Here is a 25,760-nt window from a genome sequence, read left to right on the forward strand (position 1 = left end):
GGCCTCCTCTGCCCCTGGGAGGAATTTCCAGCCTCGGGCAGCAGCTCCGGATTACGCATCCCTTCTCCCCGCCTTCCTCTCCCCCTCCGCCAGCAGCGCAGGCCCCTTTCCCAGCCGCCTCCTGCCCGCCCCTTTCGCCCCAGCTCCTCGGGCGACGTCTGCAGTTTCTCCCCTTGGCTGCTTCTCCTCCTTTGCGCTCTGCCATGACTCTCCGCTCGCGGCCTCCTTCCTCCTCCTCCTCGCCCCGCTCCTCGGTCCCCTTCCTCCTCCTCCTCCTCCTCCTCTCCATCCTCCTCTTCCTCTCCTCTCCCTCCTCCGGCCACCTGGCGCCTTACGACGCGCTCTACGCCGACGGGGTGCGCGCCTACTTCGCCCAGGACTGGCCCCGGGCGGCCGAGCTGCTGCAGCGCTGCCTGCACAGCTACTCTGGGCTGCAGGGCGCACGGCGGGAGTGCCAGGGCGCGTGCCAGTGGCAGGCCGGCTTCGCGGCGGGCCGCCCGCCCTCGCGGCCCTGGGAGACGGGCTTCTTCGAGCGGGTGCTGCAGCGGGCCGAGTGCCTGGAGGAGTGCCTGGGGCGCCGGCTGGGCGGCCAGCCCTCCCTCCACCGGGCCAGCGCGCAGATCCGGCAGGACTTCGAGGAGAGGGAGCCCTACAACTACCTGCAAATCGCCTTCTTCAAGGTGAGGGGCAGGACCGGGCCAAGAGGCGCCAGCAGCTGCTGATGTGGCTGCCTCGCCTGCCCGCCCGCCTGCCTGCCTTTAAAAACTTGGCAAACTTTATTTTTCACTTTCCCAAACTTGGGCTTTCCAGCTGTTTTGGGACTACAACTCCCATCATCCCTAGCTAGCAGGATCAGTGGTCAGGGATGATGGGAATTTATAGAATTATAGAATTGTAGAGTTGCGATGCAGGAATTTCGGATAAAGCATCCATGGCAGATGGCTAGCCAACCTCTGCTTGAAAACCTCCAAGGAAGGAGAGTCCACAACCACCCGGAGGGAGACCGTTCCACTATTGAACTATCACTGGCAGAAAGTTTTCCTGATGTTTAGTCAGAATCTCCTTTATCGTATCATACTTTGTGGTCTTCGCATTAAGAGCAACCATGTGTCATCTTCTTCTATGGGCAGAAAAATGCCTAGTGCAGTCATGAAACATTCAGGCCGTGCAAACTTACTCAGCAAAAAGAAATGTGCAGATGGCCAAAAGCAATTTAAACTGGCAGGTCCTTGGCACTCAGTTCAGAAGTCCTTGTTTATCCGTTTTGTTCTTCTTCTACGTCTCCTGCCTTCCCATTCCATGCCTGGGCTGCCTTAGAGCAGAGTTAGCTGCTACACACAAGCACTCCTAAACCGGGGTTATGGGCATAAAACTCTGGATTCCCCCTCCCCTTGCAACATACTTTAGAATCGTGGAATCATAGTGCAACCTCCTGCAATGCAATGCAGAAACCTTTTGCCCAATGTGGTGCTCGAACCTGAGATGAAGATTCTTTGTTGTTGTTGTTTAGTCGTTTAGTCGTGTCCGACTCTTCGTGACCCCCTGGACCAGAGCACGCCTGGCACTCCTGTCTTCCACTGTCTCTCACAGTTGGGTCAAACTCATGCTGGTAGCTTCGAGAACACTGTCCAACCATCTCGTCCTCTGTCGTCCCCTTCTCCTTGTGCCCTCCATCTTTCCCAACATCAGGGTCTTTTCCAGGGAGTCTTCTCTTCCCCTGAGGTGGCCAAAGTCTTGAAGCCTCAGCTTCAGGATCTGTCCTTCCAGTGAGCACTCAGGGCTGATTTCCTTCAGAATGGATAGGTTTGATCTTCTTGCAGTCCATGGGACTCTCAAGAGTCTCCTCCAGCACCAGAATTCAAAAGCATCCATTCTTTGGTGATCAGCCTTCTTGATGGTCCAGCTTTCACTTCCATACATCACTACTGGGAAAACCATAGCTTTAACTATATGGACCTTTCTTATGCTGTACCAATTGAGTGGTGATGGGTGCCTTGTGCCTCCAGGGCAGGCCCTGCCATGAGCCACAACGAGGTGATTTCCCTTGGGAAACGGATGCTTTCTTCTCTTCAGCTGGCAGAGCTTGGTGTGCCAAACAGCCTGCCCTTCGCTGCCTCAACTCGCCTTCTTCCCTCAGGTGCGATAGTGGAGGATGCTGCGCAATCACTAGCATGAGAAGGATGCTGATGACTCTGTAGGGTTCTGCATATGGACTGGGCTGCATAGGCACCTCCAGCACCTCTAGCAACAAAATGCATTGGGCTGGCGATGCTTGTATCCGTGCCAGATTTTTTTTCTTTTTCTTTTTCTTTAAAAATAACTTTTATGGATAAATGCAATACTTACAGACACAAACCAGAACGCTAAACAAACTTATTAGACATTGATACATACACCTCTCAACTTAGATTACAAAAAAGAAAACAAATATACAAACTAAACATACAGACATAAATTTTGACTTTCCTCCACCTATATGTGGCTTCCTTTGTTTCTTTTCACTCTGTTATCAATATTATTTTTGACTATCTCATCTTATACCCATTTCTTCTTAATTTTTTACTCTATAAGTTTCATTCATTGCGTATTGATATATTAATACCAGAACAATGCTTTTAGATGTATTCCTTCACTCAAGCCCACTCCTCTATCAGTTTCTGGTCTGATTTGCCTCTTACCACTGCTGTAAGTCTTGCTAAGTCTATATATTCACAAAATCTTATTTGCCATTCACTTATTGAGGGATTTAGGGTATTGCGGACGGTTGCTCCGCACAGGGTGCTGAGCCAAGAGGGCGCAAAATTGAGAAGATTCATTTTGGGGCACCAAATGTTGGCCTCGCTCAGGGAGCCATGTAACCAAAGTCTGCCCCTGCTCATATTTTCCCCTCACAGACTCCAATCATTTGTAATCTGAAATAGGCCTTTGTCCAAATCTTGAAGTTATTGTGTTGACAAGAGCTTTAAAACAGGGGAAATGGTGTTCTGTCAGGAACCATTATGAGAGGGGGAAGTAGTCATGGACACACATATCCTGTGTTGCAGAGGGCAAGTGTTTATTTGACAGGGCTACCAATAATAATAATAATAATAATTTTATTATTTATACCCCGCCCATCCGGCTGGGTTTTCCCAGCCACTCTGGGCGGCTCCCAACAGAACATTAAAAACATACTAAAACATCAAACATTAAAAACTTCCCTAAGCAGGGCTGCCTTCAGATGTCTTCTAAAAGTCAGATTGTTTCCCCCCCCTTGACATCTGATGGGAGGGCGTCCCACAGGGCGGGTGGCACCGCCGAGAAGGCCCTCTGCCTAGTTCCCTGCAACCTCACATCTGACAGTGAGGGAACCACCAGAAGGTCCTCAGCGCTGGACCTCAGTGTCCGGGCTGAACGATTGGGGTGGAGACACTCCTTCAGGTGCCTACACTTCCATAGTGTGCATGCTGGGTAGCTTTGTTTTTAAAGCAAAAATCCTCTTTGCTTTTAACAACAAACAAAAGCTGTTCGATAGTGGAATGGGCTCCCTCAAGAGGCTGGGGACTTTCCTTCACTGGAGGTTTTTAAAGCAGCGTTTGGATGTCCATCTGTTGGGGAACCTTTAGCTGAGGTTCCTAAATTGCAGGGGGTTGGGCTAGATAACCCTTGGGGGCCATTCAAACTCTACAATTCTATGACATCTCTTTTGACATCTGATAATACTTGTTGTTGTTATTGTTTAGTCGTTTAGTCGTGTCCGACTCTTCGTGACCCCCTGGACCAGAGCACGCCAGGCACTCCTGTCTTCCACTGCCTCCCACAGTTTGGTCAAACTCATGCTGGTAGCTTCGAGAACACTGTCCCACCATCTTGTCCTCTGTCATCCCCTTCTCCTTGTGCCCTCCATCTTTCCCAACATCAGGGTCTTTTCCAGGGAGTCTTCTCTTCTCATGAGGTGGCCAAAGTCTTGGAGCCTCAGCTTCAGGATCTGTCCTTCCAGTGAGCACTCAGGGCTGATTTCCTTCAGAATGGATAGGCTTGATCTTCTTGCAGTCCATGGGACTCTCAAGAGTCTCCTCCAGCACCATAATTCAAAAGCATCAATTCTACGGCGATCAGCCTTCTTTATGGTCCAGCTCTCACTTCCATACATCACTACTGGGAAAACCATGGCTTTAACTATACGGACCTTTGTTGGCAAGGTGATGTCTCTGCTTTTTAAGATGCTGTCTAGGTTTGTCATTGCTTTTCTCCCAAGAAGCAGGCGTCTTTTAATTTCGTGATAATACTACGAGGTATAAAAAAACCCTGTAACAAATGTTTTTAACTTGCACTGCTTTGCATGTGTGTTTGTGTGCGTGCAATTAAATCCAAGAGCAGGCTTCTCTACGCTCTCTGCCACTTCAGTCTGAGAATGGTGGCCTCGTGGCCCTCATTTTACTTCTAAATGGTACTCTTTTGTTCCTGCAGCTAAAGAAACTCGATGAAGCCGTTTCCTCGGCTCACACATTCTTCGTGGCCAATCCACAGCACCTACAGATGCGCGAGGACATGGAGAAATACCGGCGCATGGCAGGGGTGAAAGCGGAAAGCTTTCGGGATCTTGAGGCCATGCCACACTGGGTGAGACACTTCTGGGAAACTGGATGTCACTTGGCAGATTAAGAAGGGCTGCTTTGTGGAGCCTACTGGGGCCTGTGGGTGGTATAGAATTCACAGAATCGTGGCGTTGGAAGGAACCCCCAGGGTTATCTAGCCCAATCCCCTTGCAATGCAGGAATCTCAACAAGATCTTATGTGACATATGGCCATCTAACCTCTGCTTAAAAACATCCCAAGGATTGAAGGTGGGGGTGCGCCTCCCTTCCCACAGCGCTACCTTTGGCTCCAGAGGGGATGGTAAGCTGAAAATGGCACAGAAGGATGTCACGGAATTCTTCTCAATATGGATCCAGATTCCAATGTATAGTTAAGTAAAGGTAAAGGGACCCCTGACCATTAGGTCCAGTTGTGACCGACTCTGGGGTTGCGGCACTCATTTCGCTTTATTGGTCGAGGGAGCCGGTGTACAGCTTCCGGGTCATGTGGCCAGCAGGACTAAACCGCTTCTGGCGAACCAGAGCAGCGCACAGAAACACTGTTTACCTTCCCGCCAGAGCGGTACCTATTTATCTACTTGCACTTTGACGTGCTTTCGAACTGCTAGGTTGGCAGGAGTAGGGACCGAGCAACGGGAGCTCACCCCGTCGCAGGGATTCGAACAGCCGACCTTCTGATTGGCAAGTCCTAGGCTCTGTGGTTTAACCCACAGCACCACCCGTGTCCCTTAATGTATAGTTAGCAGAGTAAAAACTTAAACACGTTGCTGGATTCCCAAAAATTAAACCAGAGGCAATAAATATTTCATCCAGCAGAGCTTTACTGCTATGGAAGGCAAATGAGCATAATGGTCACAAATTCAATATAGTGGTACCTCTGGATGCGAACGGGATACGTTCCGGAGCCACATTCGCATCCTGAGTAGAACGTAAGACGTGTCTGCACGTGCGCAGGTCGCATTTTGCCGCTTTCATGCATGCGCGTGACATCATTTTGAGCGTCTGCGCATGCGCGAGCAGCAAAACCCGGAAGAAATGCACTCCGTTACTTCCAGGTCGCCGCAGAGCGTAACTTGAAAACGCTCAACCTGAAGCACATTTAACCCGAGGTGTGACTGTACATTGAGGATTGGCCCTGTCCATAAGAAATCCAGTTGCAGCAGACTTAACTTAAACTTTCAATAACTTATAATAAGTCTAAACCATAACACTATATACAGAACACCACACCAGAAGGAAGAGAGACAGAAAGAGAAAGTGAAACCCAGGCTCCTTCTGGCCTATTATAGTCAGCATGACCTTGACAGAAGAGATAACAGAACCAGTTTAAGCCAGCTGTACTCAGCTTCTCTGAAGAAATAACCCAAACACCATGAACCTTCTGCTTGTTTCTTTCACACAGAGAAGCTTCCAGAACCCTCTTGAATTAAGTATAATAGGAAATATCTCTACACATCAGATCAATACTTTCTGCACTAAGAAATGCAAACTGACAAGGGAAGGGTTAAAGACCCATTAGACAACTCTTACTACATGCTGCTTTTAGGACTTAAAAGATACATCTAGCCATAAACTCCCATACCTCATGTGGTTTGGCCCTGAGAGCTTAGCCTCTGGTTGCAAAGGCCTGCTACCACAGCCCCTAATAATAATAATAATAATAATAATAATAATAATAATAATAATTTATTTATATCCCACCCTCCCTAGCCAAAGCCGGGCTCAGAGCGGCTAACAACAGTAAAATAAATACAACATTCTAAAATCATTTCATTATAAAATTAATTCAAATCAGATTAATGGCAACCATTGGGCTAGAGTTCTGTGAGGATTGCCAAAGGAGGGGGTCAGGCTGTGCCCTGGCCAAAGGCCTGGTGGAACAGCTCCATCTTGCAGGCCCTGCGGAAAGATGTCAAGTCCCGCAGGGCCCTAGTCTCTTGTGACAGAGCGTTCCACCAAGTTGGGGCCAGTGCTGAAAAGGCCCTGGCTCTGGTTGAGGCCAGCCTAACCTCTCTGTGGCCCGGGACCTCCAAGATGTTTGTGTTTGAAGAATGTAAGATCCTCCGTGGGACATACCAGGAGAGGCGGTCCCGTAGGTATGAGGGTCCTAGAGTCACAACCTGGGCTGTCCTGGGGGACTGATGGGTTTGTGACCTGCAGGTGGCCTACGAAGCTGGAATTCAACATTACAAGGCGGATGACTACCAGCAGGCGGTGACAAAGCTGGAGGAATCGCTCAAAGAAGGGCTGCTGGCGCTGGAGGACTGCAGGGCCCTTTGCGAAGGACCTCAGGAGGATGAGGAAAAGGAGGAGGAGACACAGCTTGGCCTCTACGAAGCCATTGCAGGTAGTAGCAGCAAAAGTCTGAGAGAGCGCTGAACGTTCAGAGCTGGAGAGAGCTTGTGGCTTGAGGTGGCCTTCCTCTTGAAGCAAGCACATGTGCTTACTCCTCTGTAGACTCTAATAATAATAATAATAATAATAATAATAATAATAATAATAATAATAATAATTCCCCACCCATCCGGCTGGCATGTTCTCCAGATGCTTAATGAATATCAAATGCTTGCCTAACAGTCACAAAAAACGGGTGAGGGTTTAAATAGATGTGGTGGGGAGAGCCATTAATGAAACTTCCTGTGTTATTTTAAGAGCAGTTAGAGGGGCTTTTGGGTTGGGATCTGGCAACAGAAAAAGAAGGTTTATCCATTTCCCAGCAATGTTTTCCCAAATGAAATGTCCTCCCCACCGCAAGCATCTGTTTCACCTCATGGGAGAAAAGGGGCAGGTGTGTCTTCATTTAGGTTGCTTTCCTGCACTGTGGTGAAACAAAAAAAAGTTGGGAAATTTTGAATATTGGCAGTATTCCTCCCCCCCCCCCGAAGCTCATGACTTCTGGGGGCATTATCTTGAGAGAAAATCTATTCCCTAGGTATAAGAAACATCCCATAGCCCTTAAAGTAGCACCTTCTGCTTTTCAAGTGCTGCTCTTCGAATAATAATAATAATAATAATAATAATAATAATAATAATTTATTATTTGTACCCCGCCCATCTGGCTGGGTTTCCCCTGCACTCTGGGCGGCTTCCAATAAAGATTAAAAATACATTAAAATGTCACACATTAAAAACTTCCCTGAACAGGGAAAAGAGGGAGGGGGTCAGGTCATCGTGGAGAGTTAGCCATCTGGTTTCCAGGATACAGGCCTGGAAATCTGACACACGGGTGAAGGCCGTGGGTTTCTTTAGGGTACTGTAACCCTCCTGGCAAATAGAAGGGGAAGAAATGGAGGCAGTGAGAGATTGTACTTTCTTGGGCTCCATGATCACTGCAGATGGTGACAGCAGCCACGAAATTAAAAGACGCCTGCTTCTTGGGAGAAAGGCAATGACAAACCTAGACAGCATCTTAAAAAGCAGAGACATCACCTTGCCAACAAAGGTCCGTATAGTCAAAGCTATGGTTTTCCCAGTAGTGATGTATGGAAGTCAGAGCTGGACCATAAAGAAGGCTGATCGCCGAAGAATTGACAGTCCAGCTGTTACTCTGGGGGCATGTATTCTCTATTTCTATTTCTCATTCTCTTTCTGCCTTCTTCCAGCTCACTACATCCAGGTCCTCAAGTGCAGGCAGAAGTGTGTCCTTGACATTGCCACCAAGCCCGGGAGGGTGTCTTCCACAGAAGACTTCATCCCGTCTCATTTTGATTTGCTGCAGTTTGCCTATGAAAGAAGTAAGCCGGGGATGCTGTGCTGAGTGGGAACGTGCCTAGGACAAGAGTGGGGTGGAGCATGGATGGAATGGTAGTCGGAGCCATTGTCACTTGAGTCCATCTTCTCGTTTTCAGCTGGGAATTGGGCCCTCGCCGCTGAATGTGCAGCTACCTATTTGCAGTTCTATCCATCAGACGGGGCATTGCTAGAGAAACTGAAGCAATACCAAGCAGAGCTGGGAGATGTGCCCATTGCAGCCAGAGAGGTACCAGTAAACATTTCTTCCATCTGGAAGCAAGCACCACATCAATGAGAACAAAATATTTTGCACACTGGGCATAATCCAGAGAGAGTTAAGGATTCCCAACTCTCTCATGAAAATCACTCATGTGACCTTCAGGCACATGGGATAGATAGCTGTGCAGATTTACTGTCTGAGTTTGCTGTTGTTGTTTTTAAGCAAAAAAGGGGGAGCCATTTTGTAGTAATGTTTTTTTTAATGGCTGGTTTTAATATCTTTATTTCATTCACAGAATATTCGCCACTATGTGGAGAGGTCTCTTATGGAGAAGAAACTCATTTACTATGCAGTGGAGCACCTTGGGGAAACTTTTAATGACCCTGTAAGTAGCTGCAGTCCACTTTTTCATCTATGGACGTGTATTTGACAAATTAATATATGGGAGGGGACCGTCCTCCCCCTCCACTTCCTGCCTTGGTGCCTGAAATAAGTGATGAGCAGGAAGAAAAGTATGGATATCAAAGATACTTCAAGATGGCTGCTTCCAGTTGACCACAGTGAGTTCCCAAAGCCAGGAGGGAGAGGACTGTTTAAATAAAGGAATTGACTGCTTACCTCACTGGCACAAAGTACACCTTTGGCTTCTCACTTGCTGTGGCTCCAAAAAGATCCCTGTGGTTCAGTGATTTTCAAAGAATGTGGCGCGCCACACTGGTTTAGCCCGAAAGGATGGCAAGTGTAGCCAGAATATTCAAGGACAATCAAATAAACATTTAAACATTAGTGTAGTGTAGTGTAGTGTAATTAATAATAATAATAATAATAATAATAATAATAATAATAATTTCATTATTTATACCCCGCCCACTCTGGGCAGCTTCCAACCGAATATTAAAAACAATACAGCGTCAGACATTAAAAACTTCCCTAAACAGGGCTGCCTTCAGATGTCTTCTAAAAGTCAGATAGTTGTTTATTTCCTTGACATCTGATGGGAGAGCGTTCCACAGGGCAGGCACCACTACCGAGAAGGCCCTCTGCCTGGTTCCCTGTAACTTGGCCTCTCGCAATGAGGGAACCGCCTGAAGGCCCTCGGTGCTGGACCTCAGTGTCCGGGCTGAAGGATGGGGGTGGAGATGCTCCTTCAAGTATCCAGGACCGAGGCCTGTATAGTATAGTATATAGCATAGCATAGCATAGCAATTGTTTTGGATATACAAACATAAACAGTATCCCTGCCTCTGTTCTAGAGCATTGGCTATACTACTGTTCTCCATGATATATTGTTGCGAACAGGGATTTTCAACACTGACAAATCTGACACACCAAAAAAGAGAAAGGCTTCTTTACACTGATGAGGAGACGAGAGTTTGTTTGTTTCAAAGTAGACATCATGTAAACAAAATTACCTGGCAAAAGCAAGCTCACACCTCTCATTGAGTTGGTATACACACTTAAGGTACATATGTAAGAGGCTTGTTCATAATTACATTTTGGGAATCATTTAAGTTCTTATTTAGCTGCATTGCTTTATACTTTCTGAATGTCCCATGATTACATTATAAAGTACAGTGGTACCTCGGGTTAAGAACTTAATTCGTTCTGGAGGTCCGTTCTTAACCTGAAACTGTTCTTAACCTGAAGCACCACTTTAGCTAATGGGGCCTCCTGCTGTTGCTGCGCTGCCACATGATTTCTGTTCTTATCCTGAAGCAAAGTTCTTAACCCGAGGTAATATTTCTGGGTTAGCAGAGTCTGTAACCTGAAGCGTCTGTAACCCGAGGTACCGCTGTAGTTGTATTCTGTGTTATAAATCAAGCACCGCTCTGGAGTGTCTCTTCCTGTGCTCCAGTGTACAGTGGAGAACAGAAATCGTGCTTCGGCGGCGCGGCAGCAGGAGGAGGCCCCATTAGCTAAAGTGGTTCTTCAGGTTAAGAACAGTTTCAGGTTAAGAACGGACCTCCGGAACGAATTAAGTACTTAACCCAAGGTACCACTGTATTTCTTATCAATGAATAATTGGTGTGGTGCTGGTAAATTTTTATTCTGAAAGTGTGGCCCAGAGAAGAAAGCTTGGGAACCACAGCTGTAGCATGAACTAACTGGGAGGCAGAGCATGTGTGCACATACCATGGTGAGGGAGCAGGAACTTTATACTGCAATATGTAGAAGGAGGTGAGGGTTCTGCCACAGCATGGAAAAATCTTGTGTAACATGAGTCTGTGTCTTTATTTCTTTAGGATTCGTGGACTCCAGATGAATTGATTCCTGAAAACATGAAGGAAAAACACAAGTAAGCACCAGAAGGTAGATAGGCTGGGCTAAGTGGGAGCAATATTAAGTTGTAGCCTTTGTTTTTTGCCGAACTTTTTAATAGGGGAGAGTCTCATGTCCTCCATTTCTGCAATTGATTGCCTTTTTTGTGTTTGTTTGTTAATCCAAGAGAAGATCAAGAGAAGCAAAGGCTGAAAGCCCCAGATATGGGACAGCAGGAGCCAAGAGGTGAGTACCAGAAAATGAGATGACACGCAGGGAGGAAAGGCTGACTAGGCAACAAGACTTGGTCATCCCCACCGACTCCCTGTGGTGGTTTGAGGGGAGTTGGGCATTGGTGAGTGAGATGAGCCTGAGGCTTCCTCTGAACCTGGAGCTAAAGAGAAGAAGGGACCAACTCTGCCCCTTCTCCAGCTCCTAAGGTCAACTGAAGCCTGGCATTTGTTTTGGCTCTGTGCTTGCAAGGCAGAGGTAAGGAAACCTAGAAAGTTGCCACCTCTCTCTGCGAACGAGAGGGGAGATGTAGGTGCATGGCTTGAAGCAAGCCTCTCCCCGCAGTCCTGTTCCAAATTGTTGGACGTGGGGCCTTGTTTTCTCTCTTCCTCTTCCCCTGCAGGCTCCAAGTTTAGAGCTTCAGAAGGAGGGGGTCCTGGCAAAATGAAAGTTTGGGTTTGCTTATTTGTTGTTGTTGAGTCGTTTGGTCGTGTCCAACTCCTCGTGACCCCCTGGACCAGAGCACGCCAGGCACTCCTGTCTTCCACTGCCTCCCCCAGTTTGGTCAAACTCATGCTGGTAGCTTTGAGAACACTGTCCAACCATCTCGTCCTCTGTCGTCCCTTCTCCTTGCACCCTCCATCTTTCCCAACATCTGTCTTTTCCAGGGAGTCTTCTCTTCTCATGAGGTGGCCAAAGTATTGGAATCTCAGCTTCAGGATCTGTCCTTCCAGTGAGCACTCAGGGCTGATTTCCTTCAGAATGGAGAGGTTTGATCTTCTTGCAGTCCATGGGACTCTCAAGAGTCTCCTCCAGCACCATAAGCATCCATTCTTTGGCGATCAGCCTTCTTTATGGTCCAGCTCTCACATCCATACATCACTACTGGGAAAATATAATGGTAGCAAAAAAATATATTGTTGAGACTCCTGTTGAAGTTTTAGATTGAGCCTTGTGGCCTTTGGAAGAGCACTGAAGAACTTTGAACAACCCGCTGGTTTTATCTTAATTAGGCATTTCTGCTCCCAGTGAAAAACAACTGACTTTCTCTGAAGCCGTGCTTGCAACACAGGGTGGGGTGTTTTTTATCGCTTGAATTAAGTTGGCTCTGAATTAAATTGGCTTTGGTGAATTAGGTGAAGCTTTGCTTTTTATTTTTGAGGATTTACCCCGGGTTTGAAATACCATCTTGTTTCGTGATCCTTTCTTTTATAAATATGTAAATTGTGCAAAGGATATCTCAGTTGGTAGAGTGTGAGATTCTTAATCTCTGGGTCCTGGGTTTGAGCCCCATGTTGGGCAAAAAGATTCCTGAATTGCAGTGGATTGAACTAGAAGACCCTTGCGGTCCCTAATAGTAATGATGATAATAATAATAATAATAATAATAATAATAATAATACCTTTATTGTCAATGTACAACCTGTGTACAATGAAATTAACCAAGCCTCCCTCCCCCCCACAAACTCTCAGTCTCATTGCACTCTGTGTGCTTGTCGCACAACACAGCAACCCCGAAAGTCAGTTGCACTATATTATTTTCCGTTCAGCAGCCTAACAGCCCACGGATAGAAACAGATTCCAAACTCTATGATTCTGTGAAATGACAGGGACCCAGTGCTGAAGCTTCCAAACTCATGCTAAATCAGATCGACTCGGAGGTTGCTTAAGAGGCAATATGCTGATAAATCGGAAAGTACTAGGGAATTAGGAGCTTATTCACTATATTTAAGAGCAGCCCTGCTGGATCAAGCCAATTCATCATCACCATCACTTTTAATCTGTATACCGTCTTTCTATCTTACAATACCCAAGGCGATTTACAAGCTGAAGAAACAAAGAACGTACACCGTATAACAATCTAATGCAATACAAAAATGTGATAATAAAACATAACTTTAAAATACGCAACCTACATCAAATAAGTAACATTCAACATTCCTTAGAATAGTATAGAATAATATTAAATATCAGCATATAAAAATTAAACTGAAATCCACTCTTAATAATAATAATAATAATAATAATAATAATAATTTATTTGTACCCCGCCCATCTGACTGGGTTTCCCCAGCCACTCTGGGCGGCCTCCACAGATACCAAAAATACACTAAAATGTCACACATTAAAAACTTCCCTGAACAGGGCTGCCTTAAGATGTCTTCTGAATGTCAGGTAGTTGTTTATCGCTTTGACATCTGATGGGAGGGCGTTCTACAGGGCGGGCGCCACCACCGAGAAGGCCCTCTGCCTGGTTCCCTGTAGCTTTGCTTCTCGCAATGAGGGAACCGCCAGAAGGCCCTCGGCGCTGGACCTCAGCGTCCGGGCAGAACGATGGGGGTGAAGACACTCCTTCAGGTATACTGAACCGAGGCCATTTAGGGCTTTAAAGGTCAACACCAACACTTTGAATTGTGCTCGGAAACAATTAACAATTGTTAACAATTTCAATAAATAATTTCTAAACTCCAGTCAATAAAATAACGGCAAGCTACAGTGCATAAAATAATACAATACAAATGGAGAAGCAGAGACTGGAGGGTTAGGCAAGGCAGGTGGAATAAGGCTTTGCCTGATAAAGTCTCTCCCAGTTGCCATATAGTCCAGCATTCTGTCCCCACAGTAGCCAGCAAGATGCCTCTGGGAAGCAGGACTTTAGCACAACAGCCCTCTCCCACTCATGATTTCGGCGGTCAGTATTCAGAGGCATACTGCATCTGATTACAGAGGCCGTGTAACCATCACGGAGCATAAAGCCATTGACAGCCTCATCCTCCATGCAAACTTGTGTTGGGTCCATAGCTGCTTTTGCAGAGCCAGGCAGCACCCTTGTGGTGGCAGTGTTTGCTTATGCACAGACCTTGCAGCGGCAGGGTTGTCTTATGCACATGTGCTGTACCCATGCCAAAGCGCATTTCCTCCCAGAAGGAGTATGTTGCCCCCTTTCTGCACAGCGCAGGGGCACGCGCTCCTCTGATTTGATGCTGTTCCTTTGGCCATCTGCACAGCAGATGGGAGTGAAAGTGAGGTCAGCGGTGGCTGCTCTGCCTGTGTGACCCAGGGAAAGGTGTTGCCAGAGATGAGCATTCGAACACTATGTTTCTGCCTCCTTTTTGGACAACAGCTCCTCTACTTTCAGCTGGGACCGAAACTGTTGACTCGGAATGGGAGACGTGTCTGGCTGGTGTCTTGTACCATGCATGTTCATTGGTAGTAGCCCTTGACTATATCAACAACGATTTGTCAACGTATTTGGTTCTTATGCCAAAGGTTATGGCAAATTTACAAGGTGAAAATAAGCAATAGCTGGATTGCAAATCACACACTGTTTGCTAGTGTACTAAACGTGAATAAAGTATACTAAGGATCTATCTGGATGACAAATCCTGAATGTCTTTAAGCCTCCTAGTGGTCTTGCTCGTTGGTTTTACATAATTTTATACTTTTTTTTTACTTTAACCATTTCCAAATATTAAAATAAAAGGTTCTTTCAAACCTTCGGACCTCCTTCCCTCCCTCCACGGGTTCCATATTCAAAGAAAAATATTTTGCGTCTTTTACCGTTATCTATCTGTTACATATCCATAGTTACCAAAGTTCATTTCACATTACAAGTGTCAGTGTATCCCTGCCAATGATTTTAACTGTTTACAGTGGTCTTTTAAATATATTAAAAAATTATTCCATATAACCGGTGTTATATGATCTTACAGGTATTCTTCCTAGACGTTTGGGAAGCAACACATAATTGACTAGGGACTGTAAGGAGATCAGTTTCCTCCCTGTTTATTTACACTCCTTAGGCACCGCAGAAGGATAGCATTGCCTCATGTTGCATTCCTATACCGCCTTGCTCATCTCCTTTCCCCAGAACCCCTTGCTTTCGAGGGCATCACCATCACCATGGACTCCCAGCAGCTCAATGGCTCCCAGAGAGTTGTCTTGGACAGAGTCCTGACGGAATCTGAATGCAAAGACATCCTCCGCCTGGCCAAGGTAAGGAGAGGTGCCAGCACCTGTTCTGCATCACCCCCCGCCAGCAGCAGGAGAGGGAGCCAAGAGCAGCCCTGGGTCCCTCACATTGTTTCTCTATGTTTCAGGCAGCTGGAGGAACAGAAGGCGGCTATCGCGGCAGGCGTTCGCCTCACACTCCCCATGAGAAATTTGAAGGATTAACAGTGTTAAAGGCTCTGCAGGTAAATCTCTATATTATTATTTTTAATTGAATTTATATACTGCCCTATACCCGGAGATCTCAGGGCGGTTCACAGAAAAGATCACAATATATAAAATAAAAATATAAACAATAGCCCAATAACACCCCCCCCAAAAGAGCCACATTTTAAAAGGGTGTAGGACATGGGTAGGCAAACTAAGGTCCAGGGGCTGGATCCGGCCCAATCGCCCATGGACGTTCTGGGAATCAGCCCATTTTTACATGAGTAGAATGTGTCCTTTTATTTAAAATGCATCTCTGGGTTATTTGTGGGGCATAGGAATTTGTTCATTTTTTTCCTTCAAAATATCGTCCGGCCCCCCACAAGGTCTGAGGGACAGTGGACCGGCCCCCTGCTGAAAAAGTTTGCTGACCCCTGGTGTAGGATGTCAAGCAGGTCAACCAAAGGCCTGGTTAAAAAGGAACATTTTTGTCTGGTGCCTAAAGGTGAATAATGAAGGCGCCAGGCGAACTTCACTGGGGAGAGCATTCCACAGACAGGGGGCCACTGCAGAGAAGGCCCGTTTTTGTGTTGCCACCCTCCAGACCTCTCGCAGAGAATGGCCTCAGAAGGTGAACTCAGGGTCTGGGTGGGATCATATGGAAAGAAGCGGTCCTAGAGTCACTGTGGTCCTGAGCCATTTAAGGCTTTATAGATCAAAACCAGCACTTCGAATTGGGCTCAGAAACTAATCGGTAGCCAGTGCAGTCGGACCAGGATCGGTGTAATAGACTCAGACCGTCTTGCTCCGGTGAGCAATCTGGCCGCTGAATTCTGCGCTAGCTGAAGTTTCCGAACCGTCTTCAGAGGCAGCCCTACGTATAACGCATTGCAGTAATCTAACCTTGAAGTTACCAGAGCATAGACAACAGTAGTTAGGCAATCCCTCTTGAGATAGGGGCGTAGCTGGGCCATCAGCCACAGCTGATGGAAGGCACTCTGGGTGGCTTTAGAAGGGGCAAGCTCCTATTTCTAGGTGTAGGTTTTTTCTTTGCATCTTCCCTGAAGCTGGAGAGAAACCAGAGGTGTGAGAACTTTAAGCCAGAGTACACTGTCAAGTTAAAATAGCAAAGAAGTTGTAAACAAGTACATTTTTAATTGGAGTTGAACAGTATATGCGAGGCAATGTTGCCACTTGTGTGCTTATCTACATGCATGCGTAAAGACACATGCATGTGCAAACACACTTTCCTCCTGTGGTTGGAAATGACTGTGAAACATTCCCATTGCTTCTTCTAGGGAAGGCATGTCCAAAGTCTGTTTCAGGGGCCTAATCCGGCCCACTGGTTGATTTAATCCTGCCCCCGTGGCAGTATACCGTATTTTTTGCCCTATAGGACGCACTTTTCCCCCTCCAAAAATGAAGGGGAAATGTGTGTGCGTCCTATGGGGCGAATGCAGGCTTTCGCTGAAGCTTGGAGAGCGAGAGGGGTCGGTACGCACCGACCCCTCTTGCTCTCCAGGCTTCAGGAAGCTATCCGCAAGCCTGGGGAGACCGGCGGCAGTTCCCGCAGGGCTCCCAAGGCTTGCGGATAGCAGCCTGTTCTGGGGGCTGGGGTCGGGGGAAGCTTGGGCTTCCCCCGCCCCAGCCCCGCGCCTGGGGGAAAATTTTTTTTTCCTTTATTCCCCCCCCCAAAAAAAACTAGGTGTGCCCTATGGGCCGGTACACCTTATAGGGCGAAAAATATGGTATGTCCTCAACAACTTTGGTCAGCCCTCACACATGTTCACTTCATCAAATCCGGCCCTCTTTGAAAAAAGTTTGGGCACCCCTGTTCTAAGGTAAAAAAAATTTCAGGAGGGAGAAATTTTCATCTGAGAAGTGGCAAGGGAGTGTTTAACCTTTTCCTTGACCCAGTGCTTCTCTTCTCTAGATAAAAACATTCCTGTAAGGATTATTTTCCCCTCCAGGGTTTCAGATGTGTACATACAAACATGTATGTGAGGCCCCATGTGAGACAAACGGCTTGGGGTGTGTGATTTTTAGCAAAGAAGTGGTTGGTGCAGAAAGGGCTCAGCGCACACACAGACGTGCTGCTTCTCTCCAAACAATCTCTTCCTGAAGCTGCTTTGCCTTCCAAAAAAAAAAAAAAAGCCATTGGGTTCTCTGAAACGAATTTGCATGTAATGTATAGTTTTGCCTTTATGTAGCCTTCATAGCCTGTGATGTATGCATTTATTCATGTTCTCTGGCAAAGAGTTTCTGCAGGATTTTGAAGAATGACCTTTTTTTGTTTATTCAAAAAACAAGGAATTTAGAAATATTATTGCACACAGCATCATGCTGCAGGCTTAGCCCATAAAATACTCTTCATCATAGAACTGTAAAGTCAGAAGGGACCACGAGGGTGATCCAGTCCAACTCCCAGCAATGCAGGGATATTTTGCCCAACATGGAGCTCAAACCTACAACCCTGAGATCAAGAGTCTCAGGCTATAGCAGCTGAGCTATATCCCATATACCTCTCCTCCTTCGTACCCCCCAAGAACCATCTCATTATTAGTCTTGCTGCTGCTAAGGATCATAACATTTCAATGTGCCTGCAGATAAGATTATAAAGGTAAAAGGTAAAGGGACCCCTGACCATCAGGTCCAGTCATGGCTGACTTTAGGGTTGCGGCGCTCATCTCGCTTTATTGGCCGAGGGAGCCGGTATACAGCTTCCGGGTCATGTGGCCAGCAGGACTAAGCCGCTTCTGGCGAACCAGAGCAGTGCACGGAAATGCCGTTTACCTTCCCGCCGGAGTGGTACCTATTTATCTACTTGCACTTTGACGTGCTTTCGAGCTGTTAGGTTGGCAGGAGCTGGGACCAAGCAATGGGAGGTCACCCCGTCGCGGGGATTCGAACCGCCGACCTTCTGATCGGCAAGTCCTAGGCTCTGTGGTTTAATCCACAGCACCACCCGCATCCCTAGATAAGATTATACTTTTCTTTTAAAAAGTGCTTTCTAAATACATTCATATGGTGACATTTCCCCCCGTCCTCCCACCCATAATTCCAAAAGGAATGCGTCTCCTCCGTGGGCAATGATGTGACTCTCATCCCGCCTTCAGTTTGGTGGGGAGACTGCTGTCCTCTAGCTTCTGACAAGTTGGCAGACCTCGTATCATGCACTACATGCTTGTCGCATAAGTGACAAATATTTTGCCCAAGACCAGCTTGCAAAACAAAGCCTTACAGGGACCATACAGGTGTGGGGGGATGACCCAAATATCTAAGGATTTTCATTGCTGGATTGTATTTAGAGACATCACCATCAGGAATGATAAATGTGAGAGTAATGGAAGCCCTGAGAAAAACACTGAGGCCATATTATGAGCATGGGTGGAGTCTTGACGAAGATGATGCTATTGTGAAACATTTGAGAAGAGGACAAAAAGATGGAATACAAAAGAATTGTGTAGACTGCATGCTGAGGGAATAGAGGAGGCCTGGAAAAAGAGCCCAGGCTCCGAGCGTTTCTCCCCAAGGTGTTTCTTAAGGTGTGTTTCAATCTTAGGCTGATGTGATTATCTCATGCCAGTGAATATTTCCAGCATTCTTCCTTTCTCCCACCCTCGCTTGCTTGTGTTCTGTCTTTATGAGCATTTATTTTATCAAATATCCTTTATTAGGCATAGCAAACCACACATTATCAAACAGACACCGTATACAAACTGTGCAAAATACGAGCTCAGCATAACAAGGTTTGTCCCAGTCAGAGCTTTAACTCCAGAGGAAATCAATTTGCATAAATAATACAGTACAACACTACTACATCACCAATCAATTAAGAACCACTAAATCTCTTTATAATGGCCCAGTCTTTCTACATGGACAGCACTCAGAAATTCAGCCACTATTAAAGTAATTTGATCGTTCCTGTCCGAGAGCAGGTCCTGAACCGCCGGTAGCGTAGAATTCAGCCTATTGAGTTGTAAGGCCTCTAATAATTGTCTTCTGGCATAAATGCCAAAATCACAAGAAAAGAAAATATGCTATGAGCATTTCTGCTTCAGGCCCCATTTCTTGAACTCCACCAGTGAGAGACCCCTTCCTCCATGCTTCCTCCTCTGCAGTCATGGAGGGTGTCCCATTGCAACAGAGGACAGAGCCTCCTGTGCTATGGAGAGTTGTGCAGATGAAGGAATTTGGGCAGGTGCAGATTGCCATGCAATACATACCTTGATGCAGGCAAGGAAAGGCAGCCAAGGGGACCAGGGAATAAACAGCCATAACATCTCCTTCTCTCACTTCATTGATGCCAGATATTACCCTGGCAGCTCTAACAAACAAAAGCTGCACCAACTTTCATTCCCCCCTCTCCCCAATTGTTACATGTGCAGAAGCCCCCTCTCCTGCATTTTGCTAAGGAAACTGCTGCATATTCTGGCAATTGTTGTCTGCATGCTTTATTCTCTTTCACATGTGTGCTTCACGCGAATTCAGGACACTTCCGTAAGTGAGGGTTTCTGCAATGGCTTTTTGTCTTCTAGCTGGCTGAGGAGAGCACTGTCAACTGGAGGGATGCTAAGCTTCTCTTGCAAGCCAGTGAGAAATCCCGGAAAATTGTGGAATCCTATTTCACCCCTGGCAAAGACCTCTATTTTTCATTCACACACCTTGTGTGTCGCACGGCTGCCGAGGGTAAGGAACTTTGCCTCTTCTCATTGGCACAATGTTCCACACTGAACAAGAGCATTTCTACATTGTTAGTTGGAAATACGACCCAGCTGATAAATTTACTGCTTCAAAACGAACAATTAATAGAAGTGATGCAAACAATTCATTTGAAAGGCAGAGTAAAAGCCTTGGCTGTGCTACTATCATCTAATAAGGAGTGAACATCAGAGCTGAATCTGAATCTTACATTTGTGAATATTCAACATATGCCAAAGTTTCAAATTTTTCTGTTTGCAAAATTCACACCAAAATTCGTAGAATTGTAGCATTGGAAGGGACACTGAGAATCATCTAGTCCAAGCCCCCTGCATGCAGGAATATGTAGAAGTCCCATGTGGGGATTGAACCTGCAACCTTGGCCTTATCAGCACCACACTCTGACCCACTGTGATTCTGCAGTTGGATGCTCCCAAATACAAATTATCAAGAGTATCGAACATGAAATGTCATCAGCTGAACTCCCTCAAATATACCTGTCGCAATCCAGCAAGAGAATTCCACATACATAAAGTAGTCTTGTTATATGTGACTAGTTGCCCATGAGTAGTTGGATCGTAGCCTAATTATCAATGCATGCTAACTATAAAATACAATCAGAGGACCTTCTGGTGGTTCCCTCACTGCGAGAGGTGAGGTTACAGGGAACCAGGCAGAGGGCCTTCTCAGTAGTGGCGCCTGCCCTGTGGAACGCCATCCCATCAGATGTCAAAGAAGTAAACAACTATCTGACTTTTAGAAGACATCTGAAGGCAACCCTGTTTAGGGAAGTTTTTAATGTTTAATGTTTTATTGTGTTTTTAATATTCTGTTGGGAGCAGCCCAGAGTGGCTGGGGAAACCCAGCTGGATGGGTGGGGTATAAATAATAAATTATTACTATTATTATTATTATTATTCAATAAAAATGCTGGAATGGCAGAGATCAAATATTTTATGAACATTTATTTCATTATATTTATTTATTTCATTACACTTAATTATTTCATCCTGTCCTTCCCAACAGGATGTGTCTATTCCCCTCCAACATTTCCCCTTGCATTCTTCAACATTTTCTCCTGGTGTCAGAAACAAGGCATTTTATGGTTTTCATTGGTGTTGTTTAGGAGAGCAGGAAAGTCGTATGGACCTCAGCCACCCAGTCCATGCTGACAATTGTCTCTTGGACCCCGAGGGCAGCACGTGTTGGAGGGAGCCTCCCGCCTACATATACAGAGACTACAGGTGAGGCACGGAGGGGGAAGACTGATATATATGTCTTTTAAAGAGCCACATGTACGTTCATTTATACACAATCCAGATGAAGGCGATATATTTATTAGGCCATCCAAAATGTCGCAAAACAGTGCGTAAGCTTTTGAGGACATGTTCATCAGGCTAGATCGGGGTTTCCTAAACTTGGGTCTCCAGCTGTTTTTGGACCACAACTCCCATCATCCCTAGCTAGCAGGACCAGCGGTCAGGGATGATGGGAATTGTAGTCCAAAAACAGCTGGAGACCCAAGTTTGGGAAACCCCAGGCTAGATGATAAACAAAGCAAGCAGGGGAAAGAAGAAAAAAAGATGGGTGGTGGTAAAGTTGGGACTTTGCATCTTGAAAGAGTGTTAATGGGAGGTGTTTTCAGGTGCTCAAATGAGGCCCTGAAGAACCCAAAAGCTTGCACACCCTTTTGTGCCATTTTGGTGGTTTGGTTGACATTTTAGATGGTCTAGGAAAAAGCACTGTCTTCATAATGAATTTCAAAAGGTTTCTTATGGGCATAGCTGTCAACTTACAGATTTGAAAATAAAGGATCAGCAGCCAAAATAAGGGATCAACAATTACTTTGATAAAATACATATTTTGTTGCATGCAAATGGCTTTAGATACCTATTAGGTCCATAAATTACCATATAGCATATATTCAACACAAAAAACCAGCAACAATTTGTTGTTGACAAAGGACAGCTGGACATAGAAAGGGCCCCATTACCTTCAGTAACTTATTTAAGGGACATCATCAATAAGGGACAGCAGCGGGACATGGCGCTGGGATAAGGGACTTTCCCGCCAAATAAGGGACGCTTGACAGCTATGCTTATGGGCCGACATGGCTGCCTTTTACATTTTGTGTCGGCTCGACGTTCTTTGCTTCGGTTTAAAACAACAGCCCAGCAAACATTTCGGAAAGAGCTAAAGAACGTGCTCTGGGGTTTTGTTGACATTGCAAATGCCCATCAAGCGGGCACGTGTAACAACACAAATCCTCACCCGAGCGGTGCCAGTCTCTGTGGCAACGTTCATGCCCAACCTGGCTCTTAAAGACGAGCAAAGAACCTTGGAGCAAATCCCAGCTACCCATAATTCTGCCTGTCTCCCATTTCTCTGCAGTGCAATCCTCTATCTGAACGATGACTTCCAGGGGGGGAACCTCTTTTTCACTGAGATGGATGCTGTGACTGTTACAGTGAGTCTGGGCCCACGGCTTGGGGGGGTGGGGGAATGGCTGAGAAGGAAGAACAGCTGTAGCTGGGATCCTCCCCCCTCCCTTCCAACAGAACCTGTCCTTGGCAACAGCAGCAGATTCAAACTGGGCAGTCAAAGGCAAATTCAGTCAAATTTCACCCTGGAACAGGCATTAACTCCTTGTCGACTGGTATGCCTAGCTCTTCTGCTAACCGCTGCGTTCCTTTCGCCTTTCTGTCCCTCTTCAGTCCCGCATGGTGCAATTCACTCCAGAGCAGGGGGACCAAGATCCCATCAACAGCTCAGAAAGTTGCCATCCAAATTTGTGTCCCAAGAAGAAGCCAAGTTGGAGAAGGGGGAAAGGGTGGGCTCATGGCAAAGCCATCGATTCACACCTGTCTGCCTCTTTCTCTTTCTGTGTGGCAGGCCGAGGTGCGCCCTAAATGTGGAAGGCTGGTGGCCTTCAGCTCTGGCGGGGAGAACCCTCACGGCGTGTGGGCTGTGACCCGTGGGAGGCGCTGTGCCATTGCCCTCTGGTACACCCTCTTCCCGGAGCATGCGGAGCAGGTAACGCAAAGCAAAGGACGAGCTGGAGGATGTAGGGATGAGGGAGCCAATGGGCATTGTCCAAAGGCATATATACTTAAGTAAAATGGGGGCTGGGTTGGGGGTGAGATGAAGTGTTGGTGTTGACCTTTAAAGCCCTAAACGGCCTCAGTCCAGCATACCAGAAGGAGCGTCTCCACCTCCATCGTTCTGCCTGGACACTGAGGTCCAGTGCCAAGGGCCTTCTGGGGGTTCCCTCATTGCGAGAAGCAAAGCTACAGGGAACCAGGCAGAGGGCCTTCTTGGTGGTGGCACCTGCCCTGTGGAACGTCCTCCCATCAGATGTCAAAGAGATAAACAACTACCTGACATTTAGAAGACATCTGAAGGCAGCCCTGTTCAGGGAAGTTTTTAATGTGTGCCATTTTAATGTATTTTTAATCTTTGTTGGAAGCCGCACAGAGTGGCTGGGGAAACCCAGCCAGATGGGCAGGGTACAAATAATAAATTATTGTTATTATTATTAGCTTATGTGGTGCATCCAAGCAGCAAGTGGTAGAATTTAACGCATACACACTGTGTGGATTTCTGGAGGAGGAAATACCACTTTTTTTATTTGATTTATTGTATTTCTATGCTGCTTTTCATTTTAATGAATCCCAAAGCGGCTTACAAACAAGAAATAACAACATGATAAGCCATAATAGAACGTCACAAATACAGCATAAATCATATAATTAACAAATCATCAATAGAGCAATTACAATCTATAAAACAACAACTGAGAAATAAAATAAACATCGCAATTACAACAAAAGTCAAATGATTAACAAATCAATATGGCATTTATAATCTATAAAACAAAATTGACAACTTAAAAAAATAGCAACTTTAAAAAAGCTAAGCACTGTTAGGCTCATACACACTCTCATAATTCATAATCTTTCACTCGACAGTGGTACCTCGGGTTAAGTACTTAATTCGTTCCAGAGGTTTGTTCTTAACCTGAAACTGTTCTTAACCTGAAGCACCACTTTAGCCAATGGGGCCTCCTGCTTCTGCCGCACCGCCAGAGCCCGATTTCTGTTCTTATCCTGAAGCAAAGTTCTTAACCTGAAACACTATTTCTGGGTTAGCGGAGTCTGTAACCTGAAGCGTATGTAACCTGAAGCGTATGTAACCCGAGCTACCACTGTATTTGGTTCATTAAAATAAATGTAAAATACACATAATGCAACCCTTCAGCAAGGAGACCGTCAACTAGCAAAGTGCTGTTCTTCAAGACTCTTTCCGCCTTTCTAACTAGGCACACCAACTCTAGGAGGCCGAGGTGTCTTCGGGCCCCTTGATACTAGTTTGAAAGGGGCCTGGTGCATGTTGTGGAAGGCTGTGCCAGCACTGCGTGGCATCAGGAGATGCCACAGGGACTGGCACAACCTGGGATAAGGTCACACCAGCCTGCACAGTGTTGAGAGATGCTGTGGGGACCAGCCCAGCCTAATGGAAGGCCGCACCAGCCTGCGTGGTGTTGAGAGATGCACGTGACGTCACACGATGTGTGGCCGGCCCCCTCTGTTAAGTTGTGGGTGAACATATCAGACGACACAGCGATTCTTCAACAGCTCTTCTTTATTAACAGGCCAGAACAGAACTGAACTGAAGGGTTCAGCCAGCCTGCTTATATAGAGCTCCACTAGAACACAACATTAACCATTTTCTGTAACTATCCAATCACTGAACGTCACTTTCGATCCCTTATTTGCATATGTGGACCTGAACTATCTACAGTATCCCCCTGCTGGCCCAGGGTGAGAACTTCAGTACATAACAGCCTGAATCTTGGGGGGAACCTGGCACCTCTGTTTCCAACACATACGGTCTTCTCACTCTCTTCTTGTAGGAACGGGCCCAGGCAGAAGAGCTGATGAGGCAGAAGGAGGCAGAACAGGAGCAGTCGCATTCAGAGGAGGAGGAGCATGCAGGTGCTGAACCCAGTGGTGCAGACTCCCCCGAGCCCCCGACTCCAAAGGGAAGAGCCAGGTCCACTAGCCAAAGGACCAGGTCAAACTCAGACTCTGGGATACAGTCCACGAGGCTGCGAGCCAGAGATGAATTCTGAGCATGTTGGACATGCACAAGGCTTTCGGATTTTGTAGCAGCTCGTGGCAAGTGAATGACTTGGGAGTTTTTGCCCTGTGCCAGGCATTGTGGCAAGGCAGTTTTGCTTCTCCATGTGGCACTACCAGAAATGACATGAGAAGGTGACTTGGGGGTCTTTGGACCATGCCCGCCCAAGTTAGCCGGAGAATCGTTTTGTCCCCACTGGGATGCCTGTGAACCAGGAATCATCCATGCTACAACTCTCTCATCTCAGCTATAGCCTCTCATCTCTACACAGGAGTAATAGGACTGTTGTAAGGATGACTGAGATAAAGTGCTTTGACCATTCTGAAGTGCTATATAAATGTTGAATATCATTCTTCTACCAGCTCTGTTTTTCAAATAGTCATATGAAGGAATTTAAAAAACAGGAGGAGGACACCATCAGAAATGGATGGGTCTGAGAAATTTTGTTGTGATGGAAACGCACACTTGTGGAACCAGCTAGGCCAGGGCAGGAATCTGTGGTGCAGTGGCATAGCGTGGGGGGTGCAGGGGGGGCCAGCCGCACCGAGCGCAACATCTGGGGGGGCACGCTCGCACTCGCAGCTCTCTGCCCCTACCTGGCTCTCTCACTGCAGTGCTGGCTGTGCGAATCCGATCCGAGCCGCCTGGTCGCCGCCCACTGTGGAGGGGGTGGGTGCCAGGCGTGCGGTGCACAGAGAGAGCGAGGGACTATCTGGGGGAGGGACAGTGCAGCGACCGCCCAG

At 46.6% G+C, this 25,760-nt stretch overlaps 1 protein-coding gene across 1 annotated transcript; it reads left to right on the forward strand.

Moving 5' to 3' along the window:
• On the forward strand, window positions 1-25,367 carry P3H3 (prolyl 3-hydroxylase 3). Its single transcript, XM_083593235.1, has 15 exons — window positions 1-680; window positions 4,450-4,602; window positions 6,738-6,924; window positions 8,180-8,311; window positions 8,426-8,556; window positions 8,825-8,914; window positions 10,773-10,825; window positions 10,976-11,034; window positions 14,891-15,015; window positions 15,120-15,215; window positions 19,716-19,866; window positions 21,005-21,122; window positions 22,270-22,345; window positions 22,771-22,911; window positions 24,791-25,367. The coding sequence occupies exons 1-15, from the start codon at window positions 204-206 to the stop codon at window positions 25,007-25,009; spliced, it is 2,208 nt and encodes a 735-aa protein (XP_083449361.1). The 5' UTR covers window positions 1-203; the 3' UTR covers window positions 25,010-25,367.
• Window positions 25,368-25,760: the final 393 nt, after the last annotated feature.

Source organism: Podarcis filfolensis (assembly GCF_964270895.1).
Source record: "Podarcis filfolensis genome assembly, chromosome: 17".
In the NCBI taxonomy this organism is placed as follows: Eukaryota; Metazoa; Chordata; class Lepidosauria; order Squamata; family Lacertidae; genus Podarcis; species Podarcis filfolensis.